Source organism: Notolepis coatsorum (genome assembly GCF_963971535.1).
Source record: "Notolepis coatsorum genome assembly, chromosome: 3".
Classification (NCBI taxonomy): domain Eukaryota; kingdom Metazoa; phylum Chordata; class Actinopteri; order Aulopiformes; family Paralepididae; genus Notolepis; species Notolepis coatsorum.
Window position 1 is genome coordinate 32,418,410 of NC_140167.1, and position 20,615 is coordinate 32,439,024.

A 20,615-nucleotide genomic window follows, 5' to 3' on the forward strand; every position below is an offset into this window, starting at 1 on the left:
GGTTTTTGAAATAAAAGCGACGTCTAAAACGAGAAAGACATTTATTTTGTAGATTTGTGGCACGCACTTATTTCTTGAGACGTTTTCGTTTTTAAATGAAAACTAAACGAAAACGGACAAGGCCTAAGGTTAGGGTTCGGTGACGACTTGGGGCTTTGCAGCTTGGCCAAAGACTGACTACCCCCAATAAAATGCAGATAACCCAGTGTGATCTGGCATCGGCCTTGTTGAAACACGCAGACGTGAGTGTTGTTGCCTGCTGAGCTGCTGACCACAATCCAGCCACACAAACTTGTGAAAACAGCATATTCTGTATAACAGCGGACCACAGGACCTCATTTGATAATCCCAGACCAAATAACCCCTATTTCCTTTCCACAAACTGTTTTAATATTATTTATATATTTGTAATTGATTAATTAATATACATTTTACTTGATTATTATTATTATGAATTGTTATTTTTCTTTTGTTATTAGAGATACTATTAGGAAATATCTATTTTCTTATGTTAACTTGAAAAAGAGGTACCGTCTATTTGTGAAAGTGGCGTTAACTACTCCGGCAACATTTGCATTTGTCACACGAGAACATCATTGCTCTCCCGTTTAGTTGGTTAGTTGGTAAACCAGGCCTGCCTAGGCCTGCCGCCATGATTCCTGGAGACCGAATGACGAAATGCCACAGATGTGGGTAGATAAAGATGTTTTATAAGAAGATTACTGCCTGCTGCTAGCTTGGGGCAGTTGAAGGGGCCAACCGGGGATAGTAATGACTGCAGACCAGAAGGCTATTGTTCTTTTGTTTGCCCAGTGCTCCCTCTTTTCATGACTCTTGACATGGGAGGCACTTTTTGCTAGGGAAGGATAGTTTGGCATTCTCTCCGTGATGGTGAGGTGAGTGAACTGGTATCCTTCCAGGGAAGTGATCCGTGGAGTACCTGTGAAGCCGATTAAGGTCTCTCTCAGCCCAGAGACACAGGAAATGAGTAGAGCAGCCGTTGTGATTCTCTCTCTCTCCCTTGCTGCCTCCCCACCCCACCCCTCCTCCTCAAAAACCTGTCCGTCTGGTTTCAGCTCCGGTTTCACAAACAAGATCGTGCCCGTCACTGTCGTGATACTCTTCCACACTGATTGATACACAAACAAGACAGTGCTCTGTTTAAGCCACTTCTGTATGCCAGACCTGTGTCTGTGGAGGTTGGCGGTTGATTGAAAGCCCATTGAGACTAAAAGGAAAAGGAAAATAGACTATAAACCATTCATAGGTTTAGTTACCCATTAACAGGCCTGTGTCCTGAACAGTGTTAGGAATGTGACTCGGTGGAACATGTAAGGAGGGCACAGTGGGGGTCTGCAGTGTATTCACTCCCGGGCATTTGCACCTAAATAAATGAAGTGGCTTGGAGGACTCTCACATTTACATCACATTTAGAACATTTACATGTTGGGCACTTTAGCAGGTGATTTTATCCAGTGCAATTTAAGAGTGCAGCTGTAGAGTTGGCTTGAATTATTTTACCGCCAAAATGAACCGCACCGAGGCCAAACTGACGGACCGTGGCTAGTGGCCAGAAATACGTAGCTAAAAATAACAGTGAACAGGGAAAAGCCAAGCAAATCAACAACTTGTGAATAACTCATTAATAACAGTTAAAGATGGTGGTTGACAGTGAGTAGTACAGGGAGTCAGGGACCCTCGTTTCGGGGGACGGCAGTCACCAGCAGCTATTACTTGAGTACTAACATAGAAAAACGCATCAGCTGTGTATTGATGCACTTCAAATAACTTTTGTTAATGTTGCATTCAGGGCGCTTCCTTATAATGTAATGACTTGTATCAAGTTCACTGGCGGCTCTGTGCGTCACAGACGGAATACCTGGACGTGCTCCGAACAGCTCTGTGTTTCACAAGAGACGGCACCACTTCCTCCTCCTGAGTCGCATCTGTCTGCTCACGTCTTGTCTGTTGTGTAACCACGTCTGCAACCACCTCGTCTGTACACTCACAAGGCAGACGTGCTACATGTGGATTTGGGACTAAAGAAACGAAAGAGACAATTACGCCATGTGTCAGATTTTTAGAGTGAACGTGTTTATGGTTAACGTAAACGATAAAAGTGTAATTGGTAGTTACAATTAGCAAGCAAGAATATATTGGCAACGGAAACTAACTAAATATGATTAACTTTTTTTAAAACAACTGGTTAATAATTATATGTAAACGAACAAACTAACTAGAGCTACTTTTAAAACATGTATATGATAATGATTTACTTTTTTGTTTTTGTTGAAGTCCACACCTGCATTGTTATTTAAGCTGAATCACTTGCATGTTATTTGATTTTCAGTTGTAAAATTGTATAAAGTGCACATTCAACACAAATAAATAAACAACAAAATCTAAAAAAAATAATATATATATATAAAGGGGGAAAAAAGACACGCATAGCTGTCAGACAATATATCAATTGGATTACAATTAAGTTAGTTCTCTTCAAGATGGCTTATGAATCGGCCCCATGTTTTCATTAATCCATTAGTTGTATTCTCTCCATTTGTGCAACTGTAACCGTCTCGTTGAGGCACCTCAGAAAGCAGGGAGGGGAAAATTATTTAGCATAATATTCTTGGCCGCAACCATTCCGAGCATTAAAACCAGTTGTTCCTCATACGTGGTTCAGAGCAGAGTCTCAGGTGGAATGTCCTTTTCATTGACTTTCCCTATTGGAATATATTAATTAATTTAATTATTCTGTTAATATCTCTAGATATCTGTTGACTTCTGTAGAAGTCGGTGTGTAAATAGGAATCCTGTGTTTGCACTTATTATTTTATGTAATCATGTAAAACTGATGGAATTCACTTTGTGGTCCGAGAGGTAGGAATTTTTGGAATGGAATGAATATCAGAAAAATAAAGGAGACAATTAAACACAATTTCTATAGTTCAATAAGGAGGATAGTTTATTACAATATGGATACATCCAGTTACCGGTAGTAGAATAAACTGATATAGGGTGACACAGAGTTGGTAGAGTTGGTAGAGTTGAGGAGGTGAGAGGAGAGAGAAAATGGTTGGAGCAGCAGGGGAGAGAGGAGAGAAGAAGAGACCAGAGAGAGGGGGGAAGTGAGAGTGGAGAAGTAAGAGAGGGAGAACAAGTGAACATTCGTTTATATCACTTCACAGACAGTCGTATTACATTTGATGCATATTAAAATATAAAAATTGTGATAATGTAACGTCACGTTTATGCGTACGTGATCATTCGACTTGTTGATGCGTATGTGTCTGGTAACTCTGGTTAGGACTGGACACACACACGGACAAGTTAAACATCAATCAATTAATTTATTACAACACCGGTAGTTTGAGCAGCCTCTGACCGCACCATGGGGCTATTATATTATATACGGCCTTGAGCTCTCTCTCTCTCCTGCCGATTAAATCCACAGCTCTTCCTCCTCCTCACAAGCCTCGCCTGTGAAGCTGCACTCGCGCCGCGATGTGTGTGTGTGTCTCTGTTGAAAACTAGCGTCAGCTCAAAACAAAAGCACAGAACCGGACGCGTCTATGAGGGGGGCGTACTAGCGTAGGTCAGTGGCCAATCAGAGCGCAAAACGGGAACCCGGAAACACGAACGCGTTGGTAAAAGCATAGACGCCGCCCAACCCCCCCTGTCTGTCTGTCTGTTTGTTTGTCTATCTGTCATATCTGGTTGGCTGTCTGTCTGTTTGTTTGTCTATCTGTCATATCTGGTTGCCTGTCTGTCTGTTTGTTTGTTTGTTTGTTTGGCTATCTGTCTATATATCTGGTTGTCTGTCTGTTCAGCCAAACCATTGATATGTAGTTTTATAGTGGCGTAGGAATCCGTCTGAAGAACTATACTATAATAACCTACAATGTTGCATAATAATAATAATAATAATAATAGTGTCCCCCCCACCCCACTATCTGCATTATTACCACACATGTTGTTGTTCAACCAGTTAATGTGTCTGTATCTTTCCCAATACAAATAAACCATAGTACTATACTTTTTCAGGAGTACAGTCACACTGATCATCATTCTAAAATGAATTCTAACATTCTAATTAATTATATAATAACGGGTTATACATGCAAAAATCTTCCAACGGGGACTGACTTCGCATATAGACTAGGCATTTACAGCTGTCCCAATGTAAATGTGCCTTCCTCCGTGGCGCTTCCGTGCGCTCTGAAGTCGGACTCGGTGTGCGTTGTATGTGCCCGGGGCGTAACGCGTGGGAGGCTCACACTACTTCCCCCAGTTCCCTCCCTCGCTGTCGCTGAGCAGGCGCCCCGACCGACCTGTAGGAGTCGCTGTTTACAGCGACAGGATACACACCCGCCAGCTTCCCACCCGCTAACACTGCCAATTGGATGGTATGGACGACCGACCAAGCCGGAGGTACCGCTGACAGCTGGATTCGATACCAGTGTCTCTGCGGTGGTAGGCAGGCGTTTAGTCCGCTGCGCTACCCAGCCGCCCATGTACAGGCATTTTTATGATAGGATTTGTGAAGTCTAATTTCACCTTGTTACAATATATAATATATATATATATTTTTTTTTCTTTTTTTTCTTTTGTACATTCTCGTTTTAACTATGCTGTGTAGTGCTGTTGAAAATGATGCAACTTTTCCTTCAGGAATAATTTGGTTCTCTTATCTTTTCTTAAAGGAACACGCCAACTTTTGGGGAAATTTGCTTATTTGCCATCTACCCTGGAGTTGGACAAGCAGATACATACCCCTTTCTTTTCTGTGCATGCATTAGGCTTAGGGAACAGCCACACCGTTAGCCTAGCTGAGCGTCATTCACTCGAAGTAGGTGTGCCAGTGTAGCCTAGTTCCCAACAGTCACGAATTACACTCCAAATAAAACTTCAAAACGTTCCTGTAAACATATTGTGACCTGTGTATTTACCACAAAAATAAATAATTAGACGTTTTCTAAGCAGATATACTCTTTTTTGCAGAACCACTGCTGCCTGGGCGCAATGGTTTCATCACCTCAAACCCTGTTGTTTTTTTGAAAAAAGTTGGTGTGTTTTAAGTGTATGGGTGGCTCAGGAGGTAGAGCAGTCGTCTGGCAATCCGGAGGTTCCCGGTTCGATTCCCGCTCCTGGGCAGCGTGTCGATGTGTCCTTGAGCAAGACACTTAACCCCTAATTGCTCCCGATGAGCAGGTTGGCACCTTGCATGGTAGCCTCCACCGTCGGTGTGTGAATGGGTAATATGTAAGTAACAAATTGTAAAGCGCTTTGGATAAAAGCGCTATATAAAAAAGCAGCCATTTACCATTTATTAACTAGCCATTGTGTATTGTGATGTGTGCCTGGTGCCAGTGTATGGCAGCCATTGAGCCTGTGTAGCCCAAGGTTGGGTGCTACCAGTGGTGGTGAAGGAGGCAATTTCCCCCCTACAATGTGGGCGGAGCCCTTTGAGTGTCTAGAAAAGCGCTATATAAATGTAACTATCATTCATTCATAAATAGTTTAATGAAACCGGCAGCTTTTTTGAGAAATCAACATTTATCTTGAAGGGTAATGTCTGAGCACGGCCCTCATCTGTCTATGAACCGGATCCTCTTCATGCTTCTGTGTTCCACCAGACCACTGCATGGCTCCCATGAAGATCGGCCCGTGTCGCGGCTCGTTCCCTCGCTGGCATTACAACGCTGCCTCAGAGAAGTGTGAACAGTTCACGTTCGGGGGCTGCAGAGAGAACCTCAACAACTACCTGTCCCCCAAGGAGTGTGCCAACGCCTGCCTCGGCTCAGGTACTTCAGCCACGCCCTCTGGTGGTTTGTGGCCTTGTACTTGAACATCGTTTTTACTAAAATGAACAAACAAACTAAACTTGTCCAGATCACATAGGTTTTTTTTTTTTTTTCTTTTTTACTTACATTTTTATTAACAATTAAAATCATACAACATTGAAACAAGAAGCTATTTCTAAATACAATTTATAGAGCCGCCAATATCGTTAATTCATGTAAAAAATACAAGCACCCCCACCACCAGAGTGGTATAGGATCTAAGATAATTAGCTATAATGTGTTTTAATGTTGTGCTGCCCTCTTTTTCAGAAAGAAGTTCAACTTCTTCCAGAGGTTTGCCAATTCCTGGACCTACAGGTAGGTGTCATTCTCCAGAAAGTTACTGCAGATAAACCATTCATTCTCTGACTTGTAGTTCTTCTGTCACTCAGGAAAATGTATAATAATAATAATAAACTTTATTTGTATAGCACCTTTCATACAAGAATTGCAGCCCAAAGTCCTTCACAGCAGTGACATAGACACAAAATAGACATGGGCATCAAATGAGCTGAGAGTTTATATTAAAACCTCCCGGAATCATAGCTATGGAAACATACATTGTGTTTTCTAATGATGTCCCCACGTGGCAGCATGTATAGTGAGAATAATAGTGGACCAAGGCAGCTCCATTGTGGAACTCCAAAGTAGGTGTCATGTTTCTCAGAAGCATGATCTCCAAGCCTGGCCTAATATTTTCTCCCTTTGATATGCTGTGTTCTGAACCTGTATATACCGGTAGTCAGAAAGACCAACTAACTTTTCTAGACAATCATTTATTAGGATATCATGGTCAATCATGCTGAACGCTGCACAGGACAAGAATTGAAACTTTATTTGCACCCGAGTTTAGTTTGAGAAGCCTGATTGAAATTCCTCCATTATGTTGTTTTCCTTAAGAATGGAGTTTATTTGGATTGAGAAATTTTTTTCAAGTATCTTGCTGATGAATGGAAGGTTGAATATCGGCCTATAGTTGGTCAGTACATTACCATCTAGTTTGGGTTTCTTTAGTAAGGGTTTACGACGGCCGTTTTGAATGCATCTGGGAAAAATATTATGACATGATTTTAAATACTTTAGAATATCCACTTTAAAAAATGCTGTACTGTAGGTATAGGGTCAATACAGGAAGTGGAGGAGTTGCATTACATGACAGTTTTCTAGAGCTCAGTTGATGTAATGCAAGTGAATTGATTGATTACAGATGGTAGATGTGCTTGCATCAGGACTAATGCTGGCTCTGATTGATGTAATTCAAGAATAATGCAAGTTCTTCACTTTTTTTCCCAGCATTCTCTGTGATAATCTTAGAAAAGTAGTCCTTTCTTGCCACCGACCAATATTGCTTTGTTATAGGCAGTCATGGCTTCTTTATATATATATATATCACAGTGAACTGTGACCTTTAGTTTTCCTCCATTTTTGTTCAGCAGCTCTACAGATTCTCTTAGTCTGACCAACACTGCTATTGTTTAACCACAGGGAGATTTTGAGTTTAGTTGTCTGCTACCGTAGATTATACTTGCTACCGTAGATTAGACTTTTCTTGAGCACTGACATTTGAATTTTTTTTTACCTTTTCAACAATTTTATACAATTTCCTTGAAACATTGTATTAGTCAATTCATTGGTTAGTTTTGCTTTGTAGGTCGATTGAGTGATTTTTGTGCTTTTCCCCATGCCAATAGGTTTTCCAGAAAAATTATAAGCACATCTCTGGTAAACATAATATTTAAAGAGGTCCGTTTGCATTATTGCATGTGGGAAACACAATTTTACATATTTGTTGATGAAAACAACAAATTGATTAGTCAACAAAGTCCTGTTGCTATTCAGGAGTACCTACCGGTATGTAGTTTTCTCCAGCGCCTGAATAACATTTCAGACTGCCAAATCCATACCAGGACGAGGCCAAACCCACTTTCTATAATATAGAAACCTTTAAACAGTCATCCATATCTTTTCTTTATTAAATGATTATAAAGGATATATAATGGAACAGACTGGCAGGATGGTCAATGTTGGTGAAAAGTTGCCAACTGCGTGTTTATGTTATGGGAATTGCCCTTTTTTAATTTGAATGAATAATTGAATCAGATAATGAAATCAACCACCAATCATCCGCTGTAGTAGAGCCTTATTAACAGGTTATTGGCCTCATGGCCAATTCTTTTTCATTCTTGAAAAACAAAGGGAATGCAATTACACCCACTCTTGTACTAACCTATAAAATCAAACTGCAATAAACAAATTCAACCAAAATACATCTACGTTTGAACACATAGGCATGTCCTATCTGCCTACCGCACATAAAGAGGCATGCATATTTATGCACACTTTGCAGAGGCATTCCCGATGGCATGACCCAAGGAATCTGTGCGCCCCCCCCTGGTCGTGGCAGCTCTGATGCTATTTGTTCGACCCTTTATGCGTCTCTGGTAAAGGTGACCATTCTCTGCCCTGTGTTGTGTGTCATAGAGACCTGCGGGGCTCCATGTACGGCCGAGCAGTTCACCTGCGACAACGGCTGCTGTTTGGACCCTGGTCTGGAGTGTGACTCTATGCAGCAGTGCACCGATGGTTCAGACGAGTCCAACTGTGACAACTGTGAGTTAACATGCAAACCCAGCCTAATCTCCACGAACTGTCTTTCATGGCATTATAAATGCATTCAGTGGTGGCGATGAGACGTTTCCCGGGAAGACTTGCCCCGACTTAATATCTTCTTCTTTGGTCTGTCTTCATCAGTGAACGACAAGTTCCGGATCCTTCTCCAAATCCCACTGGATGAGCAGAAAGGTGACTGGTTTCTTCAGCTTGTTGATATAGTGTTTATATTACCACTTACTTTTACCATACCAGTGAAGTACGTTGCTTCTTTTTAACCATGTGTTTTTCTTATTATTTTCATATCTTTAAACATATGTACAGTATATGTCACTGTAACAGAATTGTATTATTTTGCCCTGACAAAGACGTGAAGTGCCGACATAAAGGGTAACGACCATCAAGTGGATACTTGCCATCACCCTCTCTTACTCTCCTCTTCCTAACCTCCTCCTCCTCCTCCCACAGTGCGCTGCACGCAGCCCCCCCATACCGGCACCTGCAGGGAGAGCTTCACCAAGTGGTACTACAACCCCCTCCACCAGGACTGCTTCCGCTTCAACTATGGCGGCTGCAGCGAGAGCGAGAACAGATTCGACACCAAGGAGTCCTGTAATAAGAACTGCAATGGGGTAACAGGTGGGCTTGCTGTGCGCTCGCGGGCCACTCCAGAATCCAGAAGTCTTATCGCGTGGTTTATTTGAAGCACTGTGTGAAGTTGCTAATGTGCCTTTTCTTTTTCTTTTTTATAGAGAAAGACATATATGCAAGAAAGGGGGAGTTTGAACGGCAAGGTTCTATGAACGAGACAGGTAATTGATCCTTCAGCAATTCATTCTCTGTGGAGCAGCTCCCTACTTTTATACCTGATGACATCACACATTTGATGAGTTGTAGCTCTTGGGAAAATGCTCATGTTCACAAATATTGATTGTACTGTCCTAGGAATTTCCCCCAACATGTTGTGACCAACCTTCTAGTCCCCATAAACCAGGAACTTGAATATGCCTTAATTAAAGTCCCATGCCATCGACTTTTAACTCTTAATGTATCTACAGTCTTACTTACAATCTACAGACCTCTATGTTCATAATGCAGAAGCTTGTATAGCGTATTCCAAGCTATCGACAGACACTCAAATCTCCTTGACGATACCTCCATATCTATTATTCTAGCGGTTACTAATCAAATTGTTTAACTTTACATTATACATGTTGAGTCGCAAGTCATAAGAACATAAGTGTTTCGTTCGGTTGATGTTGAACTCTACTCTTGAAGGTCTGTGGAATCTCTAGTATCACATGTGGTGTCTGTGGTCAGCTCCTCTGCACTTGCAACTTCCACTTTTTAATACAGAGAATTATAAATGTTGAGTCTCTCTTTTAAATTATACCAGCCCTTAAACAATCCTAGGCTACGTTTTTCAGTTAAACGTTGGTGTGAAATGCTCTTTACCTGGTTTTGATAAGCATAGTTTAGCATACTAACATTTCTTATCAAATTTGCAATAGAGACAACCTTAGGACAAGCGTGGTGAGAAGAGGCATAAAGTCTGACCTTAGATCTCACAGAATCATATACAGTCCCCCAAGGACTACTCAGAATTGTCATTTGCGATACTTTTTTCAGTTTATTTTGGTCTCCCTATCTTGGTTACAATAGTGAAATGCAGAGTTTCACTGATAACTACGGAAGCATATTGCTGCCACATCAGAAACAGAAAAAAATATCAGTATCACGTTATAACGTGATAACTTATTGTTTTTTTTTTTTTTTAACTTTGACCAGTCACCTGGTTCTTTTAGCGTTTATCGCTTTTTCTTCGCATTCATACTTGGTCAAGTTCGACCGACGGAGCAGGCTGAAAGGGTTCAGATGGGGGGGAAAGACACTCTGGGAAAGGCACGGCTGCCGTCCGGGATTCGAACGCGCTCAGCCCCAGATCCGCGCGAGCGCGGTTGTCCACGGCGCTGAAATAGCACTTGCGGTACGTGGTGAGCTACTGGAGCTCCCCGATAACTTATTGTTTTAACATAAAACGTTTCACGTTATAACGTCATAACTTATTGTTTTAACATAAAACGTTTCACGTTATAACGTGATAACTTATTGTTTTAACATAAAACGTTTCACGTTATAACGTGATAACTTATTGTTTTAACATAAAACGTTTCACGTTATAACATGATAACTTATTGTTTTAATATATCGTGCACCACTACATACAAGGCATGCTGTTGGTCAGCCTACAGATGTAAGTTCCACTATTTTCCATGCATTGCCTCATTCAGTTCATGGTGAGTTCTGTCCACTTGGAGGTCTGCGGAAGGCCTAGTATCACACATGTGTGGCATCCTCTCTTTTGCAGTGTCAGACTGTTTGTCTGCTAGGTTTGGGTACGACAACCGAGCACAGAGTGGTCCCGGTGCCAACCTTGCTCGGTACGACCCGGACCCAATCCCTACATTAATCTCGGTGCTGCACCATATGCATAACGACCATCAATTGACCTTTTGTGGTCGGGAAAGCTGCAGAAAAACATCTCTCTCTCCTACTGCCCAGCCAACCAGTCTCTCATGCACTTCAAATGTGACAGACAATAAGAAGAACATCATCATGTCAAAAGCAAAATAAAACGCTCAAGTAGCCCATGACTTCACTTTACTGAAACAGACCATGACAGCAGCAAATGATTGGTCGCATTTTGCACCTATTTACTTAGACATGCCAATTAATCAGTACCACAAGCAGATGAAACGGAAATACAGAATTAAGATCCTGAACCAGAACAAGCGAGTGAAGATACAGGGACAGCCAATGAAATGTAGTTTCAATGTGAAACAGAGTTTCAATGACTAAAGTGCAACAGCTAGACTAAATACACTGTACAGCAGTAAGCAGTCTGGTGCGGCCATGTGTTGGAGCTGAGGGGTTGTCCCCCTGGTTGCAGGCTTTCAGAGGCCGGACAGAAGGAACAGAGTGAGTGAGTGTGGGTTACTATGGTTATATGATACAAGAGATGCAATTGGCCAAGTTTAAAGCTGCACTTTGTAGGAAAGAAGCTTGGACAACTCGAGATAGTGTGACATATCATTAGAACTCAGTTAATAAGTGTTTCAAGAGGAGAACTGGATCCCTGGACCTACTAGGACCTATTAATTATCTTTTTGGCTGTGATGTCCCACCCTCCCACCACATTTGCAATATAAATAAGAATACCGTAGTTTAAGGTTAATGTTGGTTATGGTTTCTAAAGGTTATTCCTTGGATTCCTGTTGATGAATTTAAGCATGTCCCCAAATTAACTTCAAATTAGAAATTCAGTGTTGTTGTTGCTTTTCGAAGTATTGATTTTGGCACCGGGATCGAAAGAAACTAAAATCTAAATTATACCCAACCCTGCTGCTAAGGGAAACACTATCGTCATCAAGTTGAGCATTTATCATTTGTGACCCTTTGACCTTTCCAGGCTGTATGTTGGTGAGCCAGGTCCCGAGTCACAACAACATCTATTCTTACATTGGGTGGTGTTCCCCCTTTTTAGCCTTCCTAAAAGTGAAAAATAAACCTTTTTCTCAATGTAATTAATTGTTTTCGTGAAGACACCACGACAATGCTTCTCTCAAAAGCCATTTTACGCTCCATCAGCTTTTGCTTCTCTGGGGTCATTGCTGTTCAAAAGGTACTAATGTGAATGAAGCCTTTTCTTTCTGCTAACCTATTCTGCTCAGTTAGCAAGTGATCTTTTCATCCGGACTCTGCAGCCTTGCATTCTTTTAAAACAACCAACGCACATTTTCGATATTACTCCGACTCTAGCGGATTTTAATTGTGACCGGTGTGTTATTTCCTTCTGCCCGTCCTTCCCTTAGTAACCATGGCTGTCGCCGTGCTGCTGGGCTTATCCATCCTCATCTTGCTCTGCGTCCTGGCTTACTGCTACCTGAAGGGCAAGAAGGGGCAGCCACAGCGCCACCAGCGCGTGGCCGTGAACGGCTCCCAGGTCACCACCCTGGAGGACACGGAGCGGCTGGTCTACAACAGCACCACCAAACCCAATTGACCCCCTCCTCAACCCCCCCCCCCCCATTGGCCCCTGACCTGTGACCCCTCGCAGCCCAAGTCATGTGTGGTATATCAGTCCTTTCAGGATTTCACTGCGTTTCTTTTTTGTGATTTGTTGATTTTTGCAGTGGGTTTTCTCAAAGATTGCGATGCAATTTGCAAAGTTTTGTGATTCTTTTTTTTATATATATAAAATTGCAGGAATTGGCAAAAGATTAGGGCTATATTAACGCTTTAATATTTTCAGATACATTTTAAAACCTTAAAGGTCCCATGCATTATAAATGGCCTTTTCCTAGCAATTGGAGATTATATCAATGTGGTCTGTCGTTAATTATCATATTGACTCATCAGTCTAGTCTCGAGTTCACGAGATCTTCCCTCACTCAACTAAGCTGTTCTGATTTGACGGTATTGCTGATGTGAAAAGGGTACTGATGTGCAGTAACGCCCCCTCTATGGTTGTAGCGCATAGTGTATCCCAACACTTCCTCAAATGGGTTTTGACAGAACGAGCGAGCGGGAGAGAGGGATGGAGGGAGAGAGAGAGGGACCAGCGGGACCATGCAGAAGTGTGTGTAAAAATGTGTGTGCACCATCTCTCCCTCGTCGGAGCATTTACACACAAACTTGACTGCGTGTGTGTCGGGACGCATCTCTCCTCTCTCTCGCTCGTTCTCTCTCGCTCTCTCTCGTATGTATCATGCTGTGTGGGTGACTGTCACTGAAAGCGCTTATGGGCGGAGCCCATCCAATAACAGCCTGAAAAATGATGCTTTTGAGTACTTCATTAGAAATATAAAACAATGAATTCTTTTGAAAAACTTAGATGTCTTCCATAGACTCACAGGAATTGTGTAAAGTTGCCCAAATAGTGCAAGGAATTGCAATGCAGGTCCCCTTTAACAATTAATCGCATCATCCTTTTTGACCACCCCATAACTTTGACTTCCACCCGGTGGCTGGTGGTGTGTTTACATTCCTGCATTTTGCTATGTATTTTTTACGTTAACGCAAAAAATCTCTGAGATTTGCAAGGCCCTGCATCATGTATTGTGAAGATTGGTTGAATTTGCATTCATTATTGCGATACATGAATTGAAAATTTCCTGGAGGGACTGGTATACTGAACAAACTCTGATTAATAGCGTAATGTTCACTTCCTATATTTGAACTTTAGAGAGTTAGTGGTAGGATAGTCTTGTTTTATCTTGTTCACGTACAGGTCTGTATGATAACAATAATGCAACTGAGTTTTTTTGCGTTTCTTTTTTTTAAGTATAACTTGCACATAGAAGTTTGTGTTTTAAGAGAAATATTGAAATGTACTGTTTTATGTTATATCTTTTTATTTTATTTTATTTCTGCAGCTGCCTGTCAGAAGTGACATTGCCAGTCAGTTCTGTTCTCAGGGTAAAATGGTCTTGCAAAGCTCTAAAGTCAAAGCGGGAATACGTGTTTTCTTTTGCTCTGCAAGGGTTCGATTTGTATGTATATACATTTTCATTACTTTCTCCTATATAGTCATGAACAATAATCAATGATTCATATTGATGAATGTATAACTATTTAGAATCAACTGGGGGTGGAAAAGGCGACAGATGGTGTTTTGCGGATGAATGATTTCTTCTGATTGCATTGCACTACTGTGTAGTGCAGCTCACCTGGGTGTAAAAAGCTCAAACAAAGATTCTGTTTGCCTTCAAAATCAAGTCTTTCGTTAATTGAATTGATCTCAAACCCCACCCTCTTTTCTTGACCTTCAAATCACAACTCTTGCTTCCATCGCAGCAGGAAGATCAAGGAAAATAGGGTGTGGTTTGAGCCGGCAGTGGTCTGCTAAAATCTTGGAATTCTTGCTTACAGGAAGAATATTCAAATTCACAAGTTCATAGGAATAACATGTAAATACTTGTATTGAATTAGGTACTTTTCTTTAACTAGTCTCTTAACCCTCTGAGCCCAACATTGCTATCTTTCAGATGCTGTAGCAGGCTCAACATTAAAGCTAGAGCCAAGATAGTGGTATTATATGGAAACCAGAAATATTGCTCCAAAGTTGAGCAAAGTTTTGTGGTGAAGTAGCGGTGCCATTTTCAACGGGGTTCCTTGATCTTTCCCATCAAGGCATCCGAATGGAATCTCAATGGAGCCGTGAGAGTCTTAACATTTACATCCGTGCCCAATCCATGCTATTCCATGCCATGTACTTAAGGGTCAAAACCATATGTATATTTACCTATTTTTTCATACTGTGGCCCCTAAACAGTTTTGGAATTGCATACAGTAGAGCGCTAAGTCAAATGAGGCCCAGCTGCATTCATGCGAGTCCTCACAGTGGCTGTCCATGTGAATGACACCATTTTTCTTTCTTTTTTACTTGACCTCACTATAAAATGTCCAATTGTGCCCTCTAGGTCTCCCACAGCACCATGAAACCTAACACCCATAAACTAGAGAGACAGGGCCAATAAGAGAGTGTATTGTTTGTCTAGATACATTTTCAAAATTAGCCATTTTCAGAAAGAAGTGTTTGTCAAAAAAAGAAAATGCTTGCCGAAATCTCCAGATGTCAAAGGTTATCGATACCAAATCACAGTATCAACGTGTCGAGTGTTGTTCAAGGTCTTGTCTCAAAAATGTTTCTGTAATACACCAAATCTGTAATTTATGATATCAACCTAAAATGTGCTGCACCAATCTATTACACATTTAAGTATGCGAATGGACATATGTTTTTTTTAATCAAAATGCTCCAAGCCCTTATACACTTTAAAGTTTCAAATTTTTTATAAGCGCATATCAAAACATTAACACAGTGCTAAGCTGTTGATGAATCTTTATGGTCGCAGCTTTTAGATGGTGCGAAACATGTATATGTGGCATCTGCTGTTGACCTTGTATACCCCCCTAAACATCCCCTGTCCGTGCCCCACAACCCCCAAAAACTGGTCTATGTAGGTTATAGTCTTGAAAGATTTCCACTCCCTTTTTTCCCCACTGTCAGTTTTAATGTTTTATTCTATTCTATGTTAATGTACTCTGTTAGAAATATGTTGTATATAGAATTGCAAGGAAGCAATATCCTATTTTACTCTTTATTTTCAGTGAAATGTTTAAAGTATTTGAGAAACAAACATAGGATAGGGTGCTTGTGCCTTTATTTTAAGAACTCGCCAGGGGAAAATATAATCTTTCAATTGTTTCAAGCTTTTACTAGAGGCTTTTTAAAGCCCTTGTACATAGTTTTATAACTCTTTTTAGGAGTATTATGGTCATGCTAATAAAATGTTCACTGAAAATGGGTTTGTTTGCTTTGGATTACTTTTTTTTTTTCTTTTAAAGTTTCAAAACGAAGATGCTTATGGGATTGAAATTATATCTCCATAAACACACACCGTGGGAGCAAATTGGACAGTGTGCAAACTACTGATTTTGTTGCTCTGTATTACAGGCCAGCTTGTTTGAGCTTGCAGGTTTTTCAAAGGCATGGAGAACTGTATCCTACAGTATGCATCTTATGCTAGGATCCTCTGCCAGGTCCTCTTCCAATAGTTTATGCACTGATAGTCTACTCTAGAGCTTAATATGCAGCCTAGATTTTTTTGTTTTTGTTTAGTTATATTAGCCCAGTCCTCAACATTAAAAACATCACTTTAATATATAGAAGCAAACGACCAACATTTGTGCAAGTAGAACTATTAAAACCCACAATTATCCCAATGCATCTTGCAACATTTAAACCCCACAATTATCCCCATACGTCTTACTACATTTAAAACCCACAATTATCCTCATACATCTTACAACATTTAAAACCCACAATTATTCTCATACATCTTTCAACACTTTTTACACACAAAATAACATTAAAACATTGAAGTAACAAGAGTACAACAATGCATTGCCCTGTATACTATCCACCCTACATACAATGAACCATATCCTCATTACACATTTCTATTATCTCACATACGAGCCTGAGAAGAGAATGCTCTCTTACCAAGCACTAATGTTGGCCTTGGTAAGACATAATTTCTGCCTGTAGTTGTTGATTGATTGATTGATTGATTGAAAACTTTATTAACAGATTGCAGAATGGGTACAATACAGTACAGCTCAATACACACAATTGTTAAGGGGATGCAGACCAGAGAAAGACTTTCGTCTTGTTTACATCAGGGTCCCCCATTTTCAATTCATCAGGTTCTTGGCAGAATGTCTATCCGTCACCAAATGCAGTCGGTCATAAATAGCTCTTGGTTTCTTTGTATTATGTACATTATAACATAAACTCGAGAGGCTTTTGTCAATGATATTATTCACAGCCAACCACCCTAGACCTAGAGTACTATATAATTTGATTGAAATGTATTGTCATTATACAGCACAAGTAGTACAACGAAAATAGGTTTGGCATCCAACCAGAGTGCAAATGTAACAGTGCAATAGTAATATACAATGTACAGGTGATTAAACTGGATATAAAATATATAAATTAGTACTACGGAGTGTAGTGCTAATCAGATCTATGTACAGATTTGTAATATTAATATGTGCAGTGATGTATGTAGTGACAGTATGGTAGTAATCAAGAGTAGGTAAGAGATATGTACAGATATAGATATAGTATCTACAGATATGTAAAAGGATTATTTGCAGATATGTACAGACATGTTGTGTATATATATATATATATATATATATATATATATATATATATATATATATATATATATATATATATATATATACGGTATATACAGCATTATTGTACATGCTATCATACAGATTATATAGTATGAGGTGGGTAGTTACGATTATTATGATTACAGTGTAGGGCAGTTGTAGACGGTGAAAGCAGTAGGTAGGTATAAATTAATTCAGTCACAGTCGTGTGCACATCTCGAGACAATTCTAGCTGCCTTATTCTGTGCCTTTAGGAGCCTGTACAAGGAATTGTATAAACTGGAAGTAGGCTACAAAGCAACTATTTGGAGAAATGGTGTACTGTATAATTAGTCATTGTATACTTGTATGCCGTGACAAATAAAACTCTTGACTTGACTCTAGTTGGACGGTTCCAAGGTTCCAAAATAGAAGAGTAGTGACATTGACATTCCTCTTTATTACCAGCAGATGGAGACATTAGTTTGCTGATGTTGACCTAAACACATGTGTGTTACATTACACTCAGTAGTAGAGAATGGAAAGTCTTACCTGTTTTGTTCATTATTGAATCAACCTCTCATTGTTTCCTACTATATAGTGAAGGATTTAGGCATAGCATTGAGACAGACTGTCATACAACTATTCAAATGACCCAATCAGGACATGTCTTGTTTACATAAGTGGTTTCTGGTCATGGGTTTCACTCACTCCACTGTTACCACACCTAGATACTCATGGGATTTAATCCTATCTAACAACATAATCCTTCTCAGATATGGCCCCTGAGACAAACATCTTATCAAATGGGGGTTCCTAGACACCAAAAAGGTTGAGAAACCACTTATAGCCTACAAAACTAGCTATCTTGAGTTCACCCCCAAAATAACAAAGACAGAGAGCATATGGCAAAGGGCTCCTTTACTATTCACCACACATAAATTAACATCCACCAAATTGATTCACTCAAGGTCTTTGTGAACCATCCTTTTCACTGACCTGACCCTCATAAATGTACAAATGGCTGGGTGACAATCTATTATGTTGGTTCACACTCAGCCTATGGTTGTTGTGGGCGGCAGGCTCTCGTGAGTACATAAACCACAACACAGCCTATAGGGCTACTTACAAAGTGCTACCAATATTTTATTTCATTCAAATTCGTTTTTAAATTAGTGGGCAATAAGTTGGAACGGGCCAGGTATGGCTAATGGATGCCAACTGCAGTGGGGGCATATAATGTGAATTATGATGAATTGAAAATGGGGGACCCTGGTGTAAACAAGACGAAAGTCTTTCTCTGGTCTGCATCCCCTTAACAATTGTATGTATTGAGCTGTACTGTACTGTACCCATTCTGCAATCTGTTAATAAAGTTTTCAATCAATCAATCAATCAATGTGATGTCCCCTCAGTGGGTATGGAGTGAGCGCACAGAGTTCTCCTAAAGTAGGCGGTCTCTGTCCGCCGCGCTGTGCGTCTACTAGACGTATTCTCGCTGTTGAGTGTGGATGGCTGGATGACAATCTTTTCTCAGATGTTTTACATTGTGAAATGAAGTTAACAAACGGAGTAATCTCATGTATTGGAAAAAATAATCGAAAGAATATTTACACCACAGCGCGGAGCTTGCTTGCTGGGAGAAGGAGTTAAACCTGTAAACATTGGTAAGTCGTTTTGTTTTGAGAAACACGCGGATTTATAAAAAAAAGACAAAAAGAAAAGTATTCTTTCTTGGGATGTTCTTACTGCAATTAATTTGTGCATTTTGTGATTATTGTTGGCTGATGATAAACACATCGGGATTGATTGTTGTGTAAAGTTGTCTGACAGTTCTTTTCAATGCGCGTGTCACACAGTTGATGTGTATATTATTAACTCTTTGTACTACTACAACACAACATCAGTCCAGGTCTGGGCAATGCAACATGTGGAAAAACCTGGGCAAAAAAATCACATCATACTACATGTTCCAAAACATCAATATTTAGCCTCTGAGCTGGCGATCCTTTATTTTCTGGCAGATGACAGCCCATTGCCGTATAGAGACGCAAGAGAGTGTGTTTGTGTTCTTTTTTATTTCAAAATTTTAGATTTATTTTTATTTTTTTACATTGCATATAGACCCTTGGTCGATTTTCACGCAAATGTCTATAGTGGCATATTTTCTGCCTCATCTGTCTTTAACTCGAGCCACCATCAGTCAGGCTAGACCCACTGGCATGGGCATGAGTTTCAGTCTGATAAGTGATGTTTGTACTGGAAGAAGAAAAACACTCTCTGTTGAGTGAACTTTGATCAGCTGCTGGGATCTACAGGCTCTAGTAGTCTGGATGCCAGACTGTGTGTGAACAGGAGATCATTTCACTCTATAGTGAAACTGAGTCAATGGACATGTCCCCTTTACTTGCATTCCTTTTTTACCCATGGTGTCGACACTTGACCCGAACAAACCCTGATTACCTCTTCTAATGGCCATTCCAATTCGACAAAGTAAGGCTTTTCATAGGTCAATGAATTTCCTCACCAGCTGTGGAGAATGAATGGTGTAAAATCAATCAATTGTTACGGAGAAAGTCCCATTTAGTTTCTTTGACCTTGCTCGACCTTTCAGACAATGACATTTTAGCCGCGGTGCAGATGAAATACTTCCTCAATGGAGTGAACAGAACTCTCTTCCAGGTGGTCCCAGAAAGAGGAAACGGCTCAAGGGTTTGCGTCTTGGCTCTCGGAGGAAGGAGGGAGGGAGGGAATCAGAGTTGGCATCACTGTCCATTATTCACTGTAGTCTCTGTACGCTGCAGCATTTTGCTGATGGCCAATGCCAGACGACACAGTCTGAACTACAGAGTGTTGGGGTGACTTTCACACTTGAGCTCAAGTTCCTTATCACACCCATATAATGACTCCAGCAGCGCATTCAGGCTTATAACTAGTGGCCTAAACCGCTTAGAGTATTTCACAAGTCACCAAAGAACAACAACGAAGCGCCCAATGTTATTTAGTGGTTTAAATGCGGCTTAGTTTGATGTTGCTTGAACATGAGTCTCTGTGGCTTGTGCTTGTTTGTGTTTTTTCACTCTGATATGTTGCCACGGGACATAACATTGTTTTGGAGTGTTATTCATTGCGACATCAAAGCTGTTTTAAACAATGTTATAATAACATATTCCTCTCTTCTTCTGAGCGACCTCGACTTGTCTCACTTGACCCCTGAAGGTACAAGTTCCGCAGGTTACAGCCAGGATTCCATTTCCAGTGAGGGGTCAAAGTAAAAAGATAAACATGAACATTGGCCTCCATGGAGAGTGGAGAGTGTGTGTGCTCTTGAGTGATTCAGTGTTCTAAGAGACCCCGGGGAGGTCACAAGTGACTTGTTTGTTTCCCTCTCAGTGTGGACAGCTAAGACTTTGAAACAAGCCACAAACC

General features: G+C 40.6%; 2 protein-coding genes across 2 annotated transcripts in view; both read left to right on the forward strand.

Moving 5' to 3' along the window:
* Positions 1–15,817, forward strand: part of spint1a (serine peptidase inhibitor, Kunitz type 1 a) — a 28,685-nt gene extending 12,868 nt beyond the window's left edge. Inside the window, exons 5-11 of the mRNA XM_084310776.1 lie at positions 5,637–5,804; positions 6,114–6,161; positions 8,325–8,453; positions 8,595–8,645; positions 8,922–9,092; positions 9,206–9,265; positions 12,326–15,817. Of these exons, the coding sequence (XP_084166902.1) occupies positions 5,637–5,804; positions 6,114–6,161; positions 8,325–8,453; positions 8,595–8,645; positions 8,922–9,092; positions 9,206–9,265; positions 12,326–12,516 (818 nt within the window). The 3' untranslated portion in view covers positions 12,517–15,817. The remainder of the gene's footprint in view (positions 1–5,636; positions 5,805–6,113; positions 6,162–8,324; positions 8,454–8,594; positions 8,646–8,921; positions 9,093–9,205; positions 9,266–12,325) is intronic.
* Positions 15,818–18,706: 2,889 nt separating this feature from the next.
* The window catches only part of LOC311225753 (pleckstrin homology domain-containing family G member 3-like), a 51,568-nt gene continuing 49,659 nt past the window's right edge, over positions 18,707–20,615 (forward strand). The window contains exon 1 of the mRNA XM_084311147.1: positions 18,707–18,853. The gene's annotated coding sequence lies outside the window, so the exon portion shown is untranslated. The remainder of the gene's footprint in view (positions 18,854–20,615) is intronic.